Source organism: Canis lupus, chromosome 32 (genome assembly GCF_011100685.1).
Source record: "Canis lupus familiaris isolate Mischka breed German Shepherd chromosome 32, alternate assembly UU_Cfam_GSD_1.0, whole genome shotgun sequence".
Taxonomy (NCBI): domain Eukaryota; kingdom Metazoa; phylum Chordata; class Mammalia; order Carnivora; family Canidae; genus Canis; species Canis lupus.
The window spans coordinates 9,334,516-9,350,986 of record NC_049253.1 but is presented as its reverse complement, the minus strand read 5'-3'; the positions used below and the strand labels follow the sequence as shown (position 1 = coordinate 9,350,986).

The window sequence follows — 16,471 nt, the reverse complement described above, 5'->3', positions numbered from 1 at the left end:
TATAAGCATTTGGGGCAAATGACCAATGCTGGCCTTCAAGGGGATGCAGGATAGAATGTTAGGTGCTAGGACTGAAATGACAGATTGGATGGGAACTTGAACTCATAGCCAAGGTGACCTCAGGAAAGTGACACGGTGACTCTCCGGATATGGGGGTTTGTATACTTACTTCATGTCTGTAATGATGAAGCTGAGACACTCGAACCATCTATCGCCAAGAACCTGAAGTAGCCTTCATTAAAATAATCTGCAATGATAACTTGCTCAGCTCCTCAAATCTACTACAACTTATTTGAAAAATAGAATAACAATCAGTTTGCATTAAACAACATTAGTGCAGGACACTTCTCATGGTTAGTTTTTGGTTCTCTCACTATTCTAATATTTGCCATTTCATTTAACTACTAAGCTAGGTAGTAGTATAACTACGAATCTAATTTCTCAGCATCCCAGGGTGAGAGAAGCACCCTGGGGGCATTGAAGGGGAAAAAGTAATGCGAGAGCCACCTCAGCTCAGTGCATGCTGAGGAGGGGACTCTCCCAACGACCTCATAGGCTTGATGATAAATAGGTATGTCTTATATGTTGGATCTTGTAGTACATTTTTTCTTAGAAACAATATTGTGATTTGTTGCCTAGGCTAGTTGTAAGATCTATACAATCTGTAATGTAACCAAAATATAAAACTATTCATGAAGGAGTTTGGATAAACCCGTAAATAGTATGAAATTCCTTTTGTTAGATTTGGAGGCAGCATGGTGTGGTAAGTAGCAGCTGGGGCTCATAATAAATAACTTATAGAATTGCTGGATGTATGAAAAAGATAGCAAATAAAAGACATCTGGCAGTAAATCTATACCATGAAGGTTAGTTCTGTGTCATTCCATTTTCTTCTTCTTTCCTTTCACCTACATGCAATTACTTTTACTTGCATTTGTTTCTGCAGTATTCTGAAAGGCAGATAAAATGACCTCTGGCAAATAAAATAAAAAGGTATCCCCCTCACAATACAAGTCTGTTCAGAAAAAAAAATCAAGTTAAAAATAAATATTCAGAGCAGCAGTGGTAAGAAATAGGCATAAACTATCAGCACGTAGCTGAATGATCTTTACAGGTATGGGAAGCTAGAAGGTACTTTGACTTGGATATGGTTTAGGTCTTAATAAAAATGTTAACAGCAATTGGCACAGCATTTTTCTTCCATGTATGGACTTTTTCTTCTTCTGAGTCACTGGGGTGTCCCAAGCAAGATAAGCCCTACAATGAGGGGAGGCCAGCATGAGGCTGACATGGCCAGCTGACCACCAAAGACGTGTCCCCCTCTTCCGAAGGGTAGAGTTGCTGCTGCTTGCCTAACCCAGCCTCTTTGCTTTTAAGAGGAATAACGTGACTAGTTCTGGCCAATGATTGTGAGTGAAAGCAATGCTTGAGACAAAAGCATACTAAAAATGTGATAAACAAAAACTAGAAGAGGTGCCAGAAAAATAGAACACAAACAGTAGAAACAACATTCCTGTTACTCATATGGATGACTTTGATCCTATTAATGCAGTTAAAGTCCTTACTCACAATGAAAACAGCAGCCAAAGACAACTGTATTTGTTAAAATTAATGTGGTAATAAAAAAATTTCAAACCAACAGCCAGTGTTAATAAATAAAATTTGAGATGTTACAGTTCTTTCTTCTGAAAGAAGATGAAGAATAGATCTATTAGAATTTTTGTGGGAGATATAACCTGAATTCATCACTGCTAGTGTAATTCACTTAGACTTTTTATAGAATAAAAGAACATCGGGTGAGATATTTTGCTTACACTAACGTTATTTTTGCAGACTTCTGCAGATGGGAAAGACGAGAGGGAGGGAGGGAGAGAGAGAGAGAGAGAGAGAGAGAGAAAATACGAGAAAATATTGCCAAGAATTTTGACACTACAAAGACTGAAAGAAAACGCTGAGTGAATTCAGCATGTTAGGAAGTTTTAAAACTCAGAATCTAGAGCTATTGTTTAGTGTACTGAGAAAATTTATAAAGATTATTTTGAAATTCTGAGAGCAACAGAAATCTAGACTATATTATCACTATTATTTTTCTCCTATTGTTTCTATATCCTGCCACAGTCTCCTAAGTGTATTACTGACATTAGAGAACCCAATATAAAAGCAGTTTAAAATTATAGAAATAATAAATCCTTCTGTTTTATTTTCTTTGCTTTTCTGAGTATTTTCAAAACCTCTGCATTCTAAGAACAAAGCAGGTGTTTATATACATGCTTTTAAGAGAATTTACTAACATTTTTTAAAAAGTCTACATTTTAAAGTTTATCCTAGAATTCCTTGTCCAGTAGGTTTTTGTTAAGAATTAAGTATTTATTGAGTCAATATATATCTGTCGAATGATTGAAAAAAAAAGAATAACTGAAAAAAAAAAAAGAATAACTGAATAGTGGCCCACAGACACTTTTTGAAAGGCAAGTAAAGTGAACTGATTTTTTCCGAGGTGATCCAAATGAGTAACAAATATGATTGCTGGGGTGCCTGGGTGACTCAATCAGTTGAATGTCTGACTCTTGATTTCAGCTCAGGTCATGATCGCAGGGTGCTGGGATTGATTGAGCCTTCTGTTGGGCTCTGTGCTCAGTGGGGAGTCTGATTGGGGATTCTCTTCCTGTCGCTCTGTCCCTCCTTCTGCTTCTCTCTGTCTCTGTCTCTCAAATAAATAAATAAATCTTAAAAAAAAAAAGAAACATGATTGTTGCTTGTGACTTATGAATCCCTGGTACCTGTTCATCATGTGGGTGTGAGACATCATGAATACAATCTGTGTATCCCAAAAAAGCCTGCAGAAGGACTCTCAAATCAGTCTGCAAATAATAGATAGAGAAGATGTACATCTATGATTTTTATTTTCACTGATTTTTATTTTTTATTTAATTATGTTTAGATGTGTTTTGGAGATTTCTTCTCAACATATTTTTTGAAAATCCTTCTTCTCCCTCTTTTCTTCCTTGCCTCTTGACCTTCATTCTCATTCTATGCTTTCTCATCTTGCCTGCTGTGTAGTTCTCCACATTGTGGCAGTCTTTGGACAAATTCATTATTACCTATCAATAAAAATTAGATGTGGAGCGCTCAACATTTTCTGTCCTAATATCTGCAGCTATTTTCAGCTCTTGGAAAAAGTTAGTTGAGATCACTTAATCTTAAAACCAACTGAACCCTTTAAAAGATTTGCTGAGTCCAAAACAAGATGAAGGCTAGGAAATAACGTGTAATTGACCAAGATCACACTGAACATTGTCAGTATGGATTTAGACTTCCTGGTCCACCAAGCCAAATGCAATGCCTTTTCAATTCTAACTAAATCTTTAAATTTGGAAATACCTGGATTGACCATGGGGTCTATAGAGTTGATATGCTTGATAATAGTGACCCAGCCACAAGGGGAAGACAAGCAGGTTCCCAACCTCCCTGCTCCCTATATTATACAGCCTGAGTTGCAGATTATTCTGCTTCCCCTATTACGACTGCAGCTTGTCATTATGGTTTGTTATTTTGCTGAACCATGGAGTTTGGCTCTGACCAACTAATAGGAGTAAAGAGCCAGTCAAATAGTCACACTTTTGTATTAATTACTGACAACAGTCTTGGAGATGTTCCTAGTTCTCGCGTGAGTTGGCAGCTCCCCATGTCTACAGAAGGCCCAGTTGCCTCTTGGGTACATGTCATTCCTGGGACCTAACAGAAAAGCTTTAAACTGAAGCTCCTAGAGAAAAAGAGAGGTGCACACTGTGTATTCAGTATTATGGTGGGTCTCTTGCATCAATCTACCTGCTGTGGGAAGGAATTAGCCAAGAAATCCCTTACTTTTTCAAGATCAGGTATGATTTCCAGGTCCTAATCTCCATGGAATTTCTTTCCAGTCATTCTTAAAATTTGAACTGACTTTGTTTTATCTCGACATTTCTGGTATATTATACCCATGAACCCTTCTCATTCTGGATTCTTGGTGTTCTTTTCCCTCCTTTCTATTTATCTATTCACTTGTTTTTTCAGTCAGCAATCAATGAACATTTATGCCACATATGGAACAGATATTGAACTTTGTTTCTTGGGTACAAAAGTGATAACACACATTGTCAAAAGCTGTGGGCAAGCAGAGCGTGGTCTAGTATCTATAATGAATGGCTTTGCATTCACTCCACTGGCTTGAACCTACCAAGTGGAAACTGACCAGAGGTAGCCTTTTCATGTTACTTGTATCTAATGTAGGATTAGCCAGTGTAAACTGTTTAATCTAGGTGAGCACCTATGATGGTTCATTGGTCTCCTGTTAGGAATAGACTCTCTCTCTCTCTCTCTGTCTCTCTCTGTCCTGCATCAGTGACTACCTTGACCTTTGCTGTGGATTAGATTTGGCTTTCAAGATCAAGAGCCTCCTTTCATAGACTCAATATTTCAGTGTCAATGAGAGGAAGGACAGCAAGTACTGCTGCAATGGAGTGCAGTGTTATCAAATTATGAAAGCTAGGGGCTTTATATTTAGTAAATCCTAATATGTTGATCCTAAACATGTTTAATGCACATGCTGGCTCTGCTACACCCACTTATCTGGCTGAATGATTTAGCTCTGTAACATTAGGGGACTTCTAACACCCTGATACTGATAAGATGTAGTGCCCCTCACTGGGTGTAGGCAGCCCTCATGGATTGGTACTAAGATGCTGTGGTTAGAACTGGGACTTAGATTCAAAATTAACACAGACGTGTGCATGTATGTATATACACACACTACATACATGGATTTAAGGTGTTTTATTTCTACTATCAAAAGTATCATGTTTAAATAATGAATCCCTTTTGGTGGAATTTTTGGCAGAAGAGAGGAGGTATTTTATAGCGATTGACCATTCTTAATGCCTTGTAAGTACACTCTATTCCAAGGGTCTTTTATCTATTTTGTTCAGTCTAGCCACAGCATAGGGTCTGGTGGTAACATTGCTGTCTTTCTAGATAAAGTTGAATCTTAGAGTTTCAGGTGTATTTGTCTCAACTGAGATTTTTTAGAAATGCTTCCGGTTTCACACAATTTCATGTACATTCTTCCAAATACTTTTCGTTTTAGTCATTATGTTGAGATAAATGTGATCCACATTTTCCCTTTCATTTAGTGAAATGTCAAGTGATCTTTCCAATAAAAAAGAGGCTTTCTTGAGAGCTCAAACTCAAGAATTTGATTTGTCAAAACTAAGCATACTATGATTTAAAAAGTCTAAGACTGCTTCAGAATGGGAAATTAATAAATGCAAGATGAACCTATAACCGAGAATAGTATATTCCTCCTCCCTTTAATTCCATTTTTCATAGTACTGTTTTATGAGAGAACAATAGAAATGTACAGAGTAAAATGGATTCTTCTGCCTTTAAAGTCTCCCTTCTGCCTTTAAAGTTTAGTTGGTAATTTGGAACAGTTTAAAGTAGCATTCTGAGTGTTCCATGGAACACAAGTCCCACAAAAGTTACCTCACCAAAAATGTTCTCTCATCGACTCAATGTAGAAATTACTCAATAGTCTATCCTGTCTGGAGATTTACAACGTACGTTACCATCTGGAGGCTCTGAGAGAATGGAGGGTAGTAAAAGAACATTCTTAATTTCATCTAATCCAGCATAGCCTGCTCCACAAGTGTATCAACTAATACCCATGAATTGTACTGTAGGAAACATTGATGAAGTTTTTTAGAGCTATTAACCCTTAAATATTTGTCCTCTTCAGACAATGGAGGCACTTTGGACTCAGACAATATGGGTACAAACTCCAATTTTTTTTAAGATTTTATTTATTTATTTATCCATGAGAGACAGAGAGAGAGAGAGAGAGAGGCAGAGACACAGGCAGAGGGAGAAGCAGGCTCCATGCAGGGAGCCCAACATGGGACTCGATACTGGGTCTCCAGGATCACGCCCTGGACTGAAGGTGGCGCTAAGCCGCTAAGCCACCCTGGCTGCCCCAAACTCCAATTCTTCTATTTGCAGATTGTGTGACCTTGTCCAAGTGCCTTAACCTCTGCAAAAGTCAGTCTTCCCACCTCTACAATGGGCATCAAAATAGTACCAATCTTCTAGAGTTATTGGGAAGACTTAACTAATACTTCTATAATGTACTTAGCATAGTGCCGGGCTCATAGAGAGCTCTCAAATTTTTGATAATTCTTATTGAATTGTTAGTATGAGAGGTGGCTTGGGGTCTACACCTTAGCTACTCACAAACATTCAGGTCACTGCTGTGATTGCCATTTTGCCCTTGTCATTCAGAGGCAATAGATTTACACAGAAAATGGATCTCCCGACAGGCCAGCTTTCACATCTGGAATCTGCTGCAAACATGATCTACACATACACGTCTACACAAGTCAATCTCACTCAGAGGCCAACTGCAGAGATATGTTTATCTGCCCCAGTTTAGTTATCTAACCTAACAAGTTTATCTATCCTTTCAATCCTTTCCCTTTCTGCCTCTTTCTTCTTCTTCTTCTTCTTCTTCTTCTTCTTCTTCTTCTTCTTTCTTCTTCTTCTTCTTCTTCTTCTTTTCTTTTCTTTCTTCTTCTTTCTTCTTCTTCTTCTTCTTCTTCTTCTTCTTCTTCTTCTTCTTCTTCTTCTTCTTCCTCTTCCTCTTCCTCTTCCTCTTTCTTCTTTTTCTCCTTTCTTCTTTCTCTTCATTCAGCTCCAGGACTGCTTTGGCTACTTTCCTGTTTCCCCCCTCTCCCATCCAGCATTTACTGAACTGATTCAGAGTAACTTGGCCATGCTTTGCTAATCCAGCAATCCAACAAATATTTACTAAGTGCTCCTTGAATTTATGTATCCCTTTGCGCATCCAAGCCCAGGGAATGACTTCGGTAAAGGCAGAGTCTGCATGTTTATGTAATAGGAGAGGGGTGTGTGTGTGTGTGTGTGTGTGTGTGTGCGTGTGTGGAAATACCGAAAAGAAAACACTTATCTTTGGCAAGCTACCTGATGAAACAAGCTGAAATCCAAGAAGCCCCTTTCGTTAAGGGAGAGAGATTGTGAGCACAACAGGAAGAAGCCATAGACTCAGTGGCAAAGGTTGAGGTTGGTTTTTTTTTTTTTTTTTTTTTTTTTTTAATTGCAAGCACACTTCTCTCCCGGAACGCTGTCTCCCTGGGAGCTGCAGACCGGACTTTGGCAGAGGCTCCTCCTCCCGCCCCCCGACCAGCGCAGCCCTGTTTCATATTGAACTCCCTCCTGCGCCGGAGGGGCGGGGTGGGGACGCGTGTTCTTAAGGGGCTGTGGCCGCGTCCCCGCCAGTCCTCCTCCGCCAGCTCGGCCGGGCCGCTCCCGGGCCCTCCGCCCACCCCCGGGGCCCCGCGTCCACCGTGAGAGGCTGGAGCGGGACGTGAGCGGGAGCGGCGGGGACGGCCGCAGGCGCCGGGGGCCGGGGGCCGGGGGCCGGGGGACTTGGGGGCGTGGGGGGGGGGTGGGAAACAACGCAGACGGGCTGCCAAGCCCGGGAATTCCTCCCAACTTGAAAAGGAAGTCGGCGGACGTTAGTGAGCTCAATCTAACATTCTCCCACGTGTAATTAGTTGCCTCGGGAAGCAAAAATGAACTTTGCGGAGGGAGAGGACGCCAAGAGGTACTGCATCAGGACGAGACACGTGGCGGTGATCTGCGCGGTGGTGGCGGCGGTGGGACTGATAGTGGGCCTGTCGGTGGGCTTGACCCGGGCCGGCAGCTCCCCGGGGGGCGGCGGCCAGGGCCCCGCGCCCGGCCCCCCCTCGCAGGGCCCTTCGCCCGAGACCCCGCCGCCCGGGGACCAGGGGGTCTGTCCCGCCAGCGAAGATGACAGCGGGGACTGGAAGAACTTCCGGCTGCCGGACTTCATCAGCCCGGTGCACTACGACCTGGAGGTGAAGCCCCTGCTGCAGGAGGACACGTACACGGGCAGCGTGGCCATCGCGGTCAACGTGAGCGCGCCCACCCGGCACCTGTGGCTGCACCTGCGGGAGACCAGGCTCACGCAGCTGCCCGAGCTGAAGGCGCCCTCGGGGGCGCAGGTGCAGGTCCGCCGGTGCTTCGAGTACAAGAAGCAGGAGTACGTGGTGGTGGAGGCGGAGCAAGAGCTCGCCCCCAGCACTGGCCCGGGGACCTACCTCCTGACCCTCAGGTTCGCCGGCTGGCTGAACGGCTCGCTCGTGGGATTTTACAGGACGACCTACGAGGAGAACGGACAGATCAAGTAACTACTAATTTTTGCTTTGTTTGCCCTCAGCTCGCATATTTGTTCTCCATTTCTTTCCCTTTCCTTCTCGCTTTCCACCTTTTCAATCGTCTATGTTGCTCTGATTGTTACCCACACTTGGTTTCCGTTCTGCTCCTTCACCTGCGAAACCCAATTCTTGCCCCGTCGTATTTTCTTTTTTTTTTAATTTATTTATTTATGAGAGACACACAGAGAGAGAGAGAGAGAGAGAGAGAGAGAGGCAGAGACAGAAGCAGGCTCCAGCCAGAGAGCCTGATGCGGGACTCGATCCTCGGACTCCAGGATCATGCCCTGGGCCCAAGGCAGGCGCTAAACCACTGAGCCACCCAGGCATCCCCCCAGACCCGTAGTATTTTCAAAGCCTATCAAAAAACCTAAAAGTACAGAGTGAGCTGCATGGAGTCCAAAGAATCAATGTAAGTCTTTTACTTCATCAGGAAAAGTCATAAGGTACTGCATCCTGTCAGAAGGCAGAAACTGCCCAGAGAAACTACCTCAGATTCTAAAAATACACGTATTTCGCTGCCATAGTCTTGGGCTACATGACAATGATTTCAAAGTGAACTTTTATACTAAGTTTAAGTGGAATTCAGCAAGTGACAGTTATAATTTTGAGTATTTTATTGGAGAAGAGATGCTGAAAGAGTATGGAAAGTCCGCGAAATTGTCTTGGTGTCACTAGGAAGGGAGGCGCGATTCCGTCTTTATCTTGTGTGGCCAGAACCATGTTTCACACATAAGCTTTCACCAAACAGAGTTCACACGTTCGTGGCAGCACATGGATAACTCTTTGGGCTCATTGTCCATCATGCAACATGCAATGGTAATGCTAAGCCTTTTGCAGTATAAAAGATATATTAAGTAATTAAGGATATAAAGATATGTCAGGTGATGAATATATGCATTTTTTCATTTCTGCGTCTAGCAAAGATGGTTACTTGCCTTGACAATCAGATGCTATTCCTAGAACCACATGAAGGGCATACACTCTCTCAATAAATTAAAAAAAAAAAAAAACCTTCACTCTGTGGGTGTGACCTTTGCATCAGGAAGGAAGGCTATCTTGAGGTATCACTGAACTTGAAACTGCTTTGACCTTTGCTTATGTCGATTCTTGACAGGTAAATGATTAAGAAACCTTAGTGTCATAGTTCAGAAATGTGATGAGTCCAGGGCCAGCCCACTGAATATCCCTTCCCTATGTTGTTTTAAGCATCTTACAGAGCAAAGTAAAGCTTTTGGTCAAAATTCTTCCTATTGTTTGTCAGAGAGACCCAAGGACTAAATGAAATGTTTAAGTATCCCTATATTACTGTGGGATACACTAATAAATTGAGTAGGAATGATAGTTTGAAAAAAACATTTGAAGGGAACATGCTCATATACTGTATCTTAATATCACTAGTGATAAAACAGGCTTCTTTATTGCTGACTTGTTTTTTTTCTGCTTATAAAAATTAAAAATAGTGTAAGCATGTAAAATTATAAAGAAGGAAAATCAAAAGAAACTATAAAGAGAAACTTCACATCGAATGGTAACTTTGGTTACATGTTAATATTTTTTTAGACAATCAGATTGTAATTACATAATGTTTATGTATATATACCTTTTTGCCTTCATATAAGCATTTCCTCTCAGTCTTCCATATTTTCAAGAATCTGACTTTAAAGACCGTGCATGAATGCACTCTTATTTTTTAAGACCTGTTTCCTAATACTGGATATTTAAATTGCTTTCAGTATTTATTACAATAAAAGAGTCAGAAAAGAACATAATTGTAAGTAAATCTTTAAGTATATATCTGTTTATTTCCTTATGTTAGGATATATTCAATAAAATAGAATTGCTGGGTCAAAGAGTATCGAGAAACTTGTGACAGTTATTTTGTTGATTTCATAACACACAGTCACTCTAGAAAACTTGGAAAACAGAGAAAATTCTACCACCGAAGTATAGTCATTGTTAATATTTAGGCAGATACCCTTCCAATATTTTTTCTGAATGCAGGTAAAGATGACATTATGTTGTACATAGTATTGTGTAACATGTTTTTAGAATATATCAACACTTTAACATGGCTTGGTAGAGGATTTATTTAATGGATACATGATAGTCTATTATATGAATATAATGTACCTTATTCCACTTCTTTTCCCCACTTTTTCCATTAAATTTGGGCGTTTACGTTTCTTCTTTTTTTACCTTTTTAATAAACACCTATAAAAATATAATAACATCCTTATCAAAATATGTATAACATTTTCTAATAATTCTATAGGAAAATTCTTAGGAAATTGGCTCAAACTACCTATGTATGGATGCATGAATCTGTGTGTATGTATACACACATACACATAAATATGTGATATGCATGCATGTGTGTGTGTGTCTCCAAACTGACTTCCAAAAATATATCTCAAATTATGTTTCCACAAATAAGGAATAAAAATGCCTATTTCTCTGAGATTCACTAAGGATTAAGTGAGTTTTTAAAATGTTCTCAATTTGTGGGGGAAAGGCAAGATATTTGGAAGAATATCCACCTCCAAGAGATTCTAAAAATTCATTAATTGAAGTGAAAACAAATCAAAACTTGTAAGTGGTTTATTGCTAAGACTTTAAAATTGTTTCTTGGGTTGAGAAAACAGTAGAAACGTCATCTGAGTAAAGCCACCAAATTATTAAAAATTCCATATACTACAGGAAGGCCAAAAGATATGGAACAAAATTCCATTAATAAATTTCTCTTACGTACTTTATAAATTTAAGAAAGCATTATATACTGAAATATATATTAGTCATTTGACTCTGGATTATTTTATCGTACCAATAAATTTTACCATAAGATATATACTTGAGAGCTGATATCCTGAAACTCGGCTGTCGTAATTATTGGACAACAAATACCACATTACAGCAAGACTGGTGAGAGAGGCGGGCTCTCAGGGACGACTGGTAACCCGGAGCTTGTCTGCTCTCCTTGGTGGCAGTTGAGGCTCTCATATTACCCAGGATGCTTCCAGTTCTGCATCCACATGTGGTTTTGGAACAGTTCTGGCACATACTCAGTAACCTCAGTTAGTCTAAATGGAACACTTTTTGTTTTTCTTGTTATGAAATATTTCAAGCATATGAGGAAAGTCTGTTGTTTTGGGGTTTTTTTTTTTTTCAAGCCTGTGACATTTTGACATGCGGGCCTATGGGGGTGCTCATCCACAGCATCGACATAAGGACGCAGGAGTGGGTTCACTGGGAGCAACACTCTTCTTTCATATTATAGAGTAAGCTGCGTAATACTTGATCCTTACAATTTATTTTTATTTTTTTTAAGAGTTGTAATGAGGCTTAGGAGAAGAAAGTTTGAGAAACTTAAGTCACTTTTACTACAGTGGTCTGTTCCTTATGATCTGAAGAAACCACTTTTAAAATAATTGGAATCTTTAGAGTGTTTTTCTGCCCTTACCACCAATACCCTCCACACTCTCACTGTGTTATGTAGCATTTCCAGTTGCTCTCTTCCCAGAGTTCCCCTCCATTCAACATCTCCAAAGTATATACTATTTTCTTCTCTCTGAGGGTCAGCATTTCCTTCTCAGCATTTGAACTACTCTTACACAGCATTTTCCAACTTGCTGTTCCACAGAGTTCTAGTTGCATAGGATATTAATAGCTATTGCCTGAAAAAAAAGCAGGGGAGGGATTCTGTGGCCAAGTTAGCTTGGACAATAACACTAAATACAAAAGTGATGTGTGTGTGTGTGTGTTTAAATGATGCGTCTTCTGAGAGACTTTTATATAAGAACATCCATTATGAACCTCTAGAGACTACCATGAATCTCTGGAGTATGGAGTTTCCCAACTGTACAAGACTGTGGAATCTTCCATAGTTGGGAGTTGGTCTGTCCCTCTCTTTTTCACTAGCTAGCACAAGGAGTACTTAATATTACTAAATAAATATATAGAAACATTTTCACATAGACTCTCACATGATTAATGTCCTATGGTACATGCTGGGATGTACTGCAGAGCCACAGCCCTTTCCCATTAAGGAGTCTAATATTAGTCCACTAACAACTTCTCTATTTTTCCACTCACTCAGGATGGACATGTTTCTTTGGTTCCCTTTCTCCCCATCTCACTGAAAAGATGAGAAATTGATAAAATCTTTTTTTTTTAACTTGGGAATGCAGTCTTCATATTTTAAGGACTGAGAATCATTGCTTAACAAGAATCACATCAAAAATTTACAAGAGGGACAGATGGTTTCTAGTTTGTGTTTTCTGGATGTCTACAGGATTGCTAGGATTGAAGGTGAATTCTGATATAATGGTGGGATTGCAAGAGGCAAGTGAGAACATAAAAGCAGGTTAAAAAAAAAAAAGCAGGTAAAAAGGGAAAGGTGCTAGGTCAGAAAAGCAGAGTGAGGGGGAGGAATTAGTTTGTAGGAGAGGTTTATATGAAGAGGCCAGCTAGAGACAACTCTGGGAAGCCTGTCAGAGAAAAGAAAGGAAGGACAGCTAATGGCAGGCATGTAGGAAAAATTAACTGGTGACTATTTAGGTGGATGGTGAAGGAAAGAGCTAAATTCATGTGTGGGTATATGGGAGATATTGGAGGGATCCTAGAAAGAGAAGATGAGGATCAGTAGGACAGGAAATAGACACTGGAAATAGAAGAGAAGAACCAGGTTTGGGAGAGAAGGTCATGGGTTTGTTGTCAGATGCCTGTCAAGCATCTAGGAAGACAGGTCCAGTAGGCATTTGGATAAATAAATCTGAAGCACAAGCTTAGGGCTTAGGAGAAAGATTAAGAGTTAGATGGAAACACGGCAGGAGAGACACCAGTGTGATGGTCTCAGTTAAGTCTATGGTGGTACACTCTCACATGAATGGATATATATGTTCTTTTGTGGATTTGATCTTGAAATTTTAGTTGTGTGTCAGTTTATTGATCATTCATTAGATGGATATGTTGAGCTATCAATGTACCCATGATCAATAAAGAATAGATTCTTTTTGGTCTTATTACTTGTTACAGGAGGCAGGGTAATTTGTTTTATTTTGGAAGCAAGGAAGCAAAAAGCAACGTTAAGTGACCTTGAATGTCTTCTACATAGAAAAAAAGCAATTGGACAATGAATTTAAATAATCAACTGGTTTATTCAAACCACCATAGAAATATGTTGGAGTCTGGGGGCGCCTAGGTGGTTCAGTAAGTTTAGCGTCCAACATCAGCTCATGTCATGATCCCAGCGTCCTAAGATCCAGGCCCTTGTAGGGCTCCCTGCTCAGTGGGGGGTCTGCTTCTCCCTCTTCCTCTCCCCCTCCCCTCACTCACAAGCACATGCTTTCTTTCTCTCTCAAATAAATAAATCCTTAAAAAAAATATGTTGGACTCTGAATAATCTAGATGGGTTGTCTTGTACTAATCAGCTCCCGTACTTAATTCTGGAACCCTTCACTTAGTCTGCACAGACTCTTAGCAATTGTGGCTCCCTCCCCTGCATCAGATGGCCTTTGTTTAAGGTTTTCACCCAGACCTTGCCCTTTATTTTGCTGGTTTGAGTGACTAAATTGCTGAACATACCCGAGAGTCTTTGTTGGAAACAGTGTGCCGGATGATTTATGAGGTAATGAAGAATTTTTTTTTAAGTTGATTGGGAGTGAACTGGTATGTGACTTGCATCCTCACCTCCTCTTTCTCTAAAATCACCTTGATCTGAGGTACTCAGAGAAGTCAGAGGGATTTTTTCCCTTTTGTGAATTAATAAGCTACACAGAATTGTATTTTTAATGTGCTGGGTCTAGTAAGTGACTTATTAACATGACACAGAGAGGCCCCTATGGAAAAATGGTTTAACTCAGCACATTTGCTTGGCATTATAATTATTCAGGACATTCTCAGGAATCACTCCTGAACATACTGTGCTCTTAGCCTTAGGCTGTGTCCATTAATTTGCAGTACAACACATTTGATTATAAAAAAAAAGTTTTAATCACCGAATAAAATCTCCCCAAAGAAGTTATGATCTAAAATTGCTTTGCATCTTATACACCTTGTTTTAAAATTTGCAAATATTTAGAAAACTTCAATAACTTTGGATGGAATTTAGCATATATAAATAGGGGCTTTTGAGTTATACAGGAGTTGATGAGAAAAAATAACAAGTTACCATTGAAAGTCTTCATTATATTGCCCATAGCATTTACACACTAAGTACTTTTATTCCAGTACAGATATTCCTGTTTAATGGATGAACTTTGAAGTCTGTTCATTGTGAAAAGTGCATTAGTGGAAAGCATAGTCAGCCTTCTAGAGATAAAGAAAATAGATGAGGTGTATCCTAATACTATCATGTAAATGTGAAGGGAATTTCAAATACATTACTGCATGTGAGTTATCCCTTGTCACCCCCACATAACCCTGTGAAGAGGCCAGATGTGCTTTGGTAACCAGGTTTGATAGCTCAGGACACTAAGAATCAGTATGCTTTGTGACTAGCACAAGATCACACTTTAGGGGGCTGAAGCAGGATTGGAATCTAGGAATTTTTACTCTTAGAAGAGGTTTTCCCCTGGGGCGCCTCAGTGGTTCAGTCAGTTGGGCATTTGCATTCAGCTCAAGCCGTGATCTCAGGGTCCTGGGATGGCACCCCATATCTCGGAGGTGGGCTCCCTGCTCAGTGAGGAGTCTGCTTCTCCCTCTGCCCCTCCCTTCCACTTGTGTTCTCTCTTTCTCTCTCTCTTTCAGATAAATGAATAAAATCTTAAAAAAAAAAAAAAAGGTTTTCCCCATGAAATCATGTCAGCTCTGTACTCTAAAAAAGAAAATAGTACATATTTGATATTTGGTAGCCCTTCCGGTAGATGAATGCCACTTTACATCGCTTTACCTACATCAATCACTGTAATTGAACTGGACTTGGTATGATTAACATTCACTGACAGGACCACCGAGGTAGACCAAACACATGATGCAGAAACACCACCAACACTGTTCTGTTCCATTTCCAAAGGCAGGTTCTGAGATCCTCTAAGTCAGGGAGGCAACTTTTTGTGTACAACCGAGTGTGATCTCTTTTAAAGAGAGAAGGTGAGAATGACCAAAAGTTCTCTCTATTGGGCACTTGGGGGTATGGACTTTAGCATGGAGGACAGACTGAAACAGATTTGAAAACCTACCAATGGCTATTGCTTAGGAAAGTGGAATCTCATTCCCTTCTCACCCTGACCCTCACCCCACCTTCTCTCTCTCTCCCTCTCTGGTGCACGTGTGTATACACACACACACACACACACACACACACACACACATTCTCTTCTCTTCTCTCTCTCTCTCTCTCTCCTATTCCCAAATTAGTTAGCTGGCTTATTTCCGAAGTGTGACTAAGCTGAAACATTCTTGCAGAGAGTGATTTTTCCTTTTCTTCTGCCTCTGGAAGAAATCAGAAGCCAGAAGAATTCAGAAGAAAAGGCAGCTGACTAAACATGGGGCTAGAGCTTGGTGGAGTTTATTGCAAAACCTTAGTACCCTGGGAAAGTGTGCAGGTTTCATTATATCCTGATGTGTTTGCAATTCTCTACTGTCTGCCCAATGTTAGAAACTTCAGTTGATTAAGCTGTTATCATTACAAAAGCTAATCAGTAATTATTCTACTGAAGAATAAATTCTTGAGGCTTTTTTGGGGATAGGTTATCTTGAAAGAATTTCAAACTTGCAGAAAAATTACAAGAATAGTACAAAAAAACTCCTAGAAACATTTTACTCAGACTCACCAATTATCAACATTTTGTCCTGTTCCCCCTCCCATCCCATGCCTCTGTCTCTTTGTCTCTCTCTCGCTTTACAGTATTTGACATATCATTTCCCTTTACATCTTAACATTCAGTATATATTTCTTAAGCGTAGGGACATTCTCCCACATAAGCCCAGTGCAGTTATCAAAATCAGAAAATTTAATATTGATACCGAACAATGATCTAATCCAGTCATAATTATTAACCCCAAAATGTCTTTCTGAGCTATTTTTTCTCACTCCCGTATCCAGTCTGGATTCACGCATTGCATTTAAGGTTATGCCTTTTTAGATTCCTTCAAACTGGAACAGTCCCTTAGCCTTTCTTTGCCTTTCACAACCTTGATAGTTTTGAAGAGCACAGGCCAGTTATTTTGAGAATGTCCCTCAATTT

General features: G+C 40.1%; 1 protein-coding gene across 1 annotated transcript in view; it reads left to right on the top strand.

Moving 5' to 3' along the window:
- Positions 1 to 7,487: 7,487 nt before the first annotated feature.
- The window catches only part of ENPEP (glutamyl aminopeptidase), an 86,709-nt gene continuing 77,725 nt past the window's right edge, over positions 7,488 to 16,471 (top strand). The window contains exon 1 of the mRNA XM_038581899.1: positions 7,488 to 8,257. Coding sequence (XP_038437827.1) covers positions 7,623 to 8,257 — 635 coding nt within the window. The 5' untranslated portion in view covers positions 7,488 to 7,622. The remainder of the gene's footprint in view (positions 8,258 to 16,471) is intronic.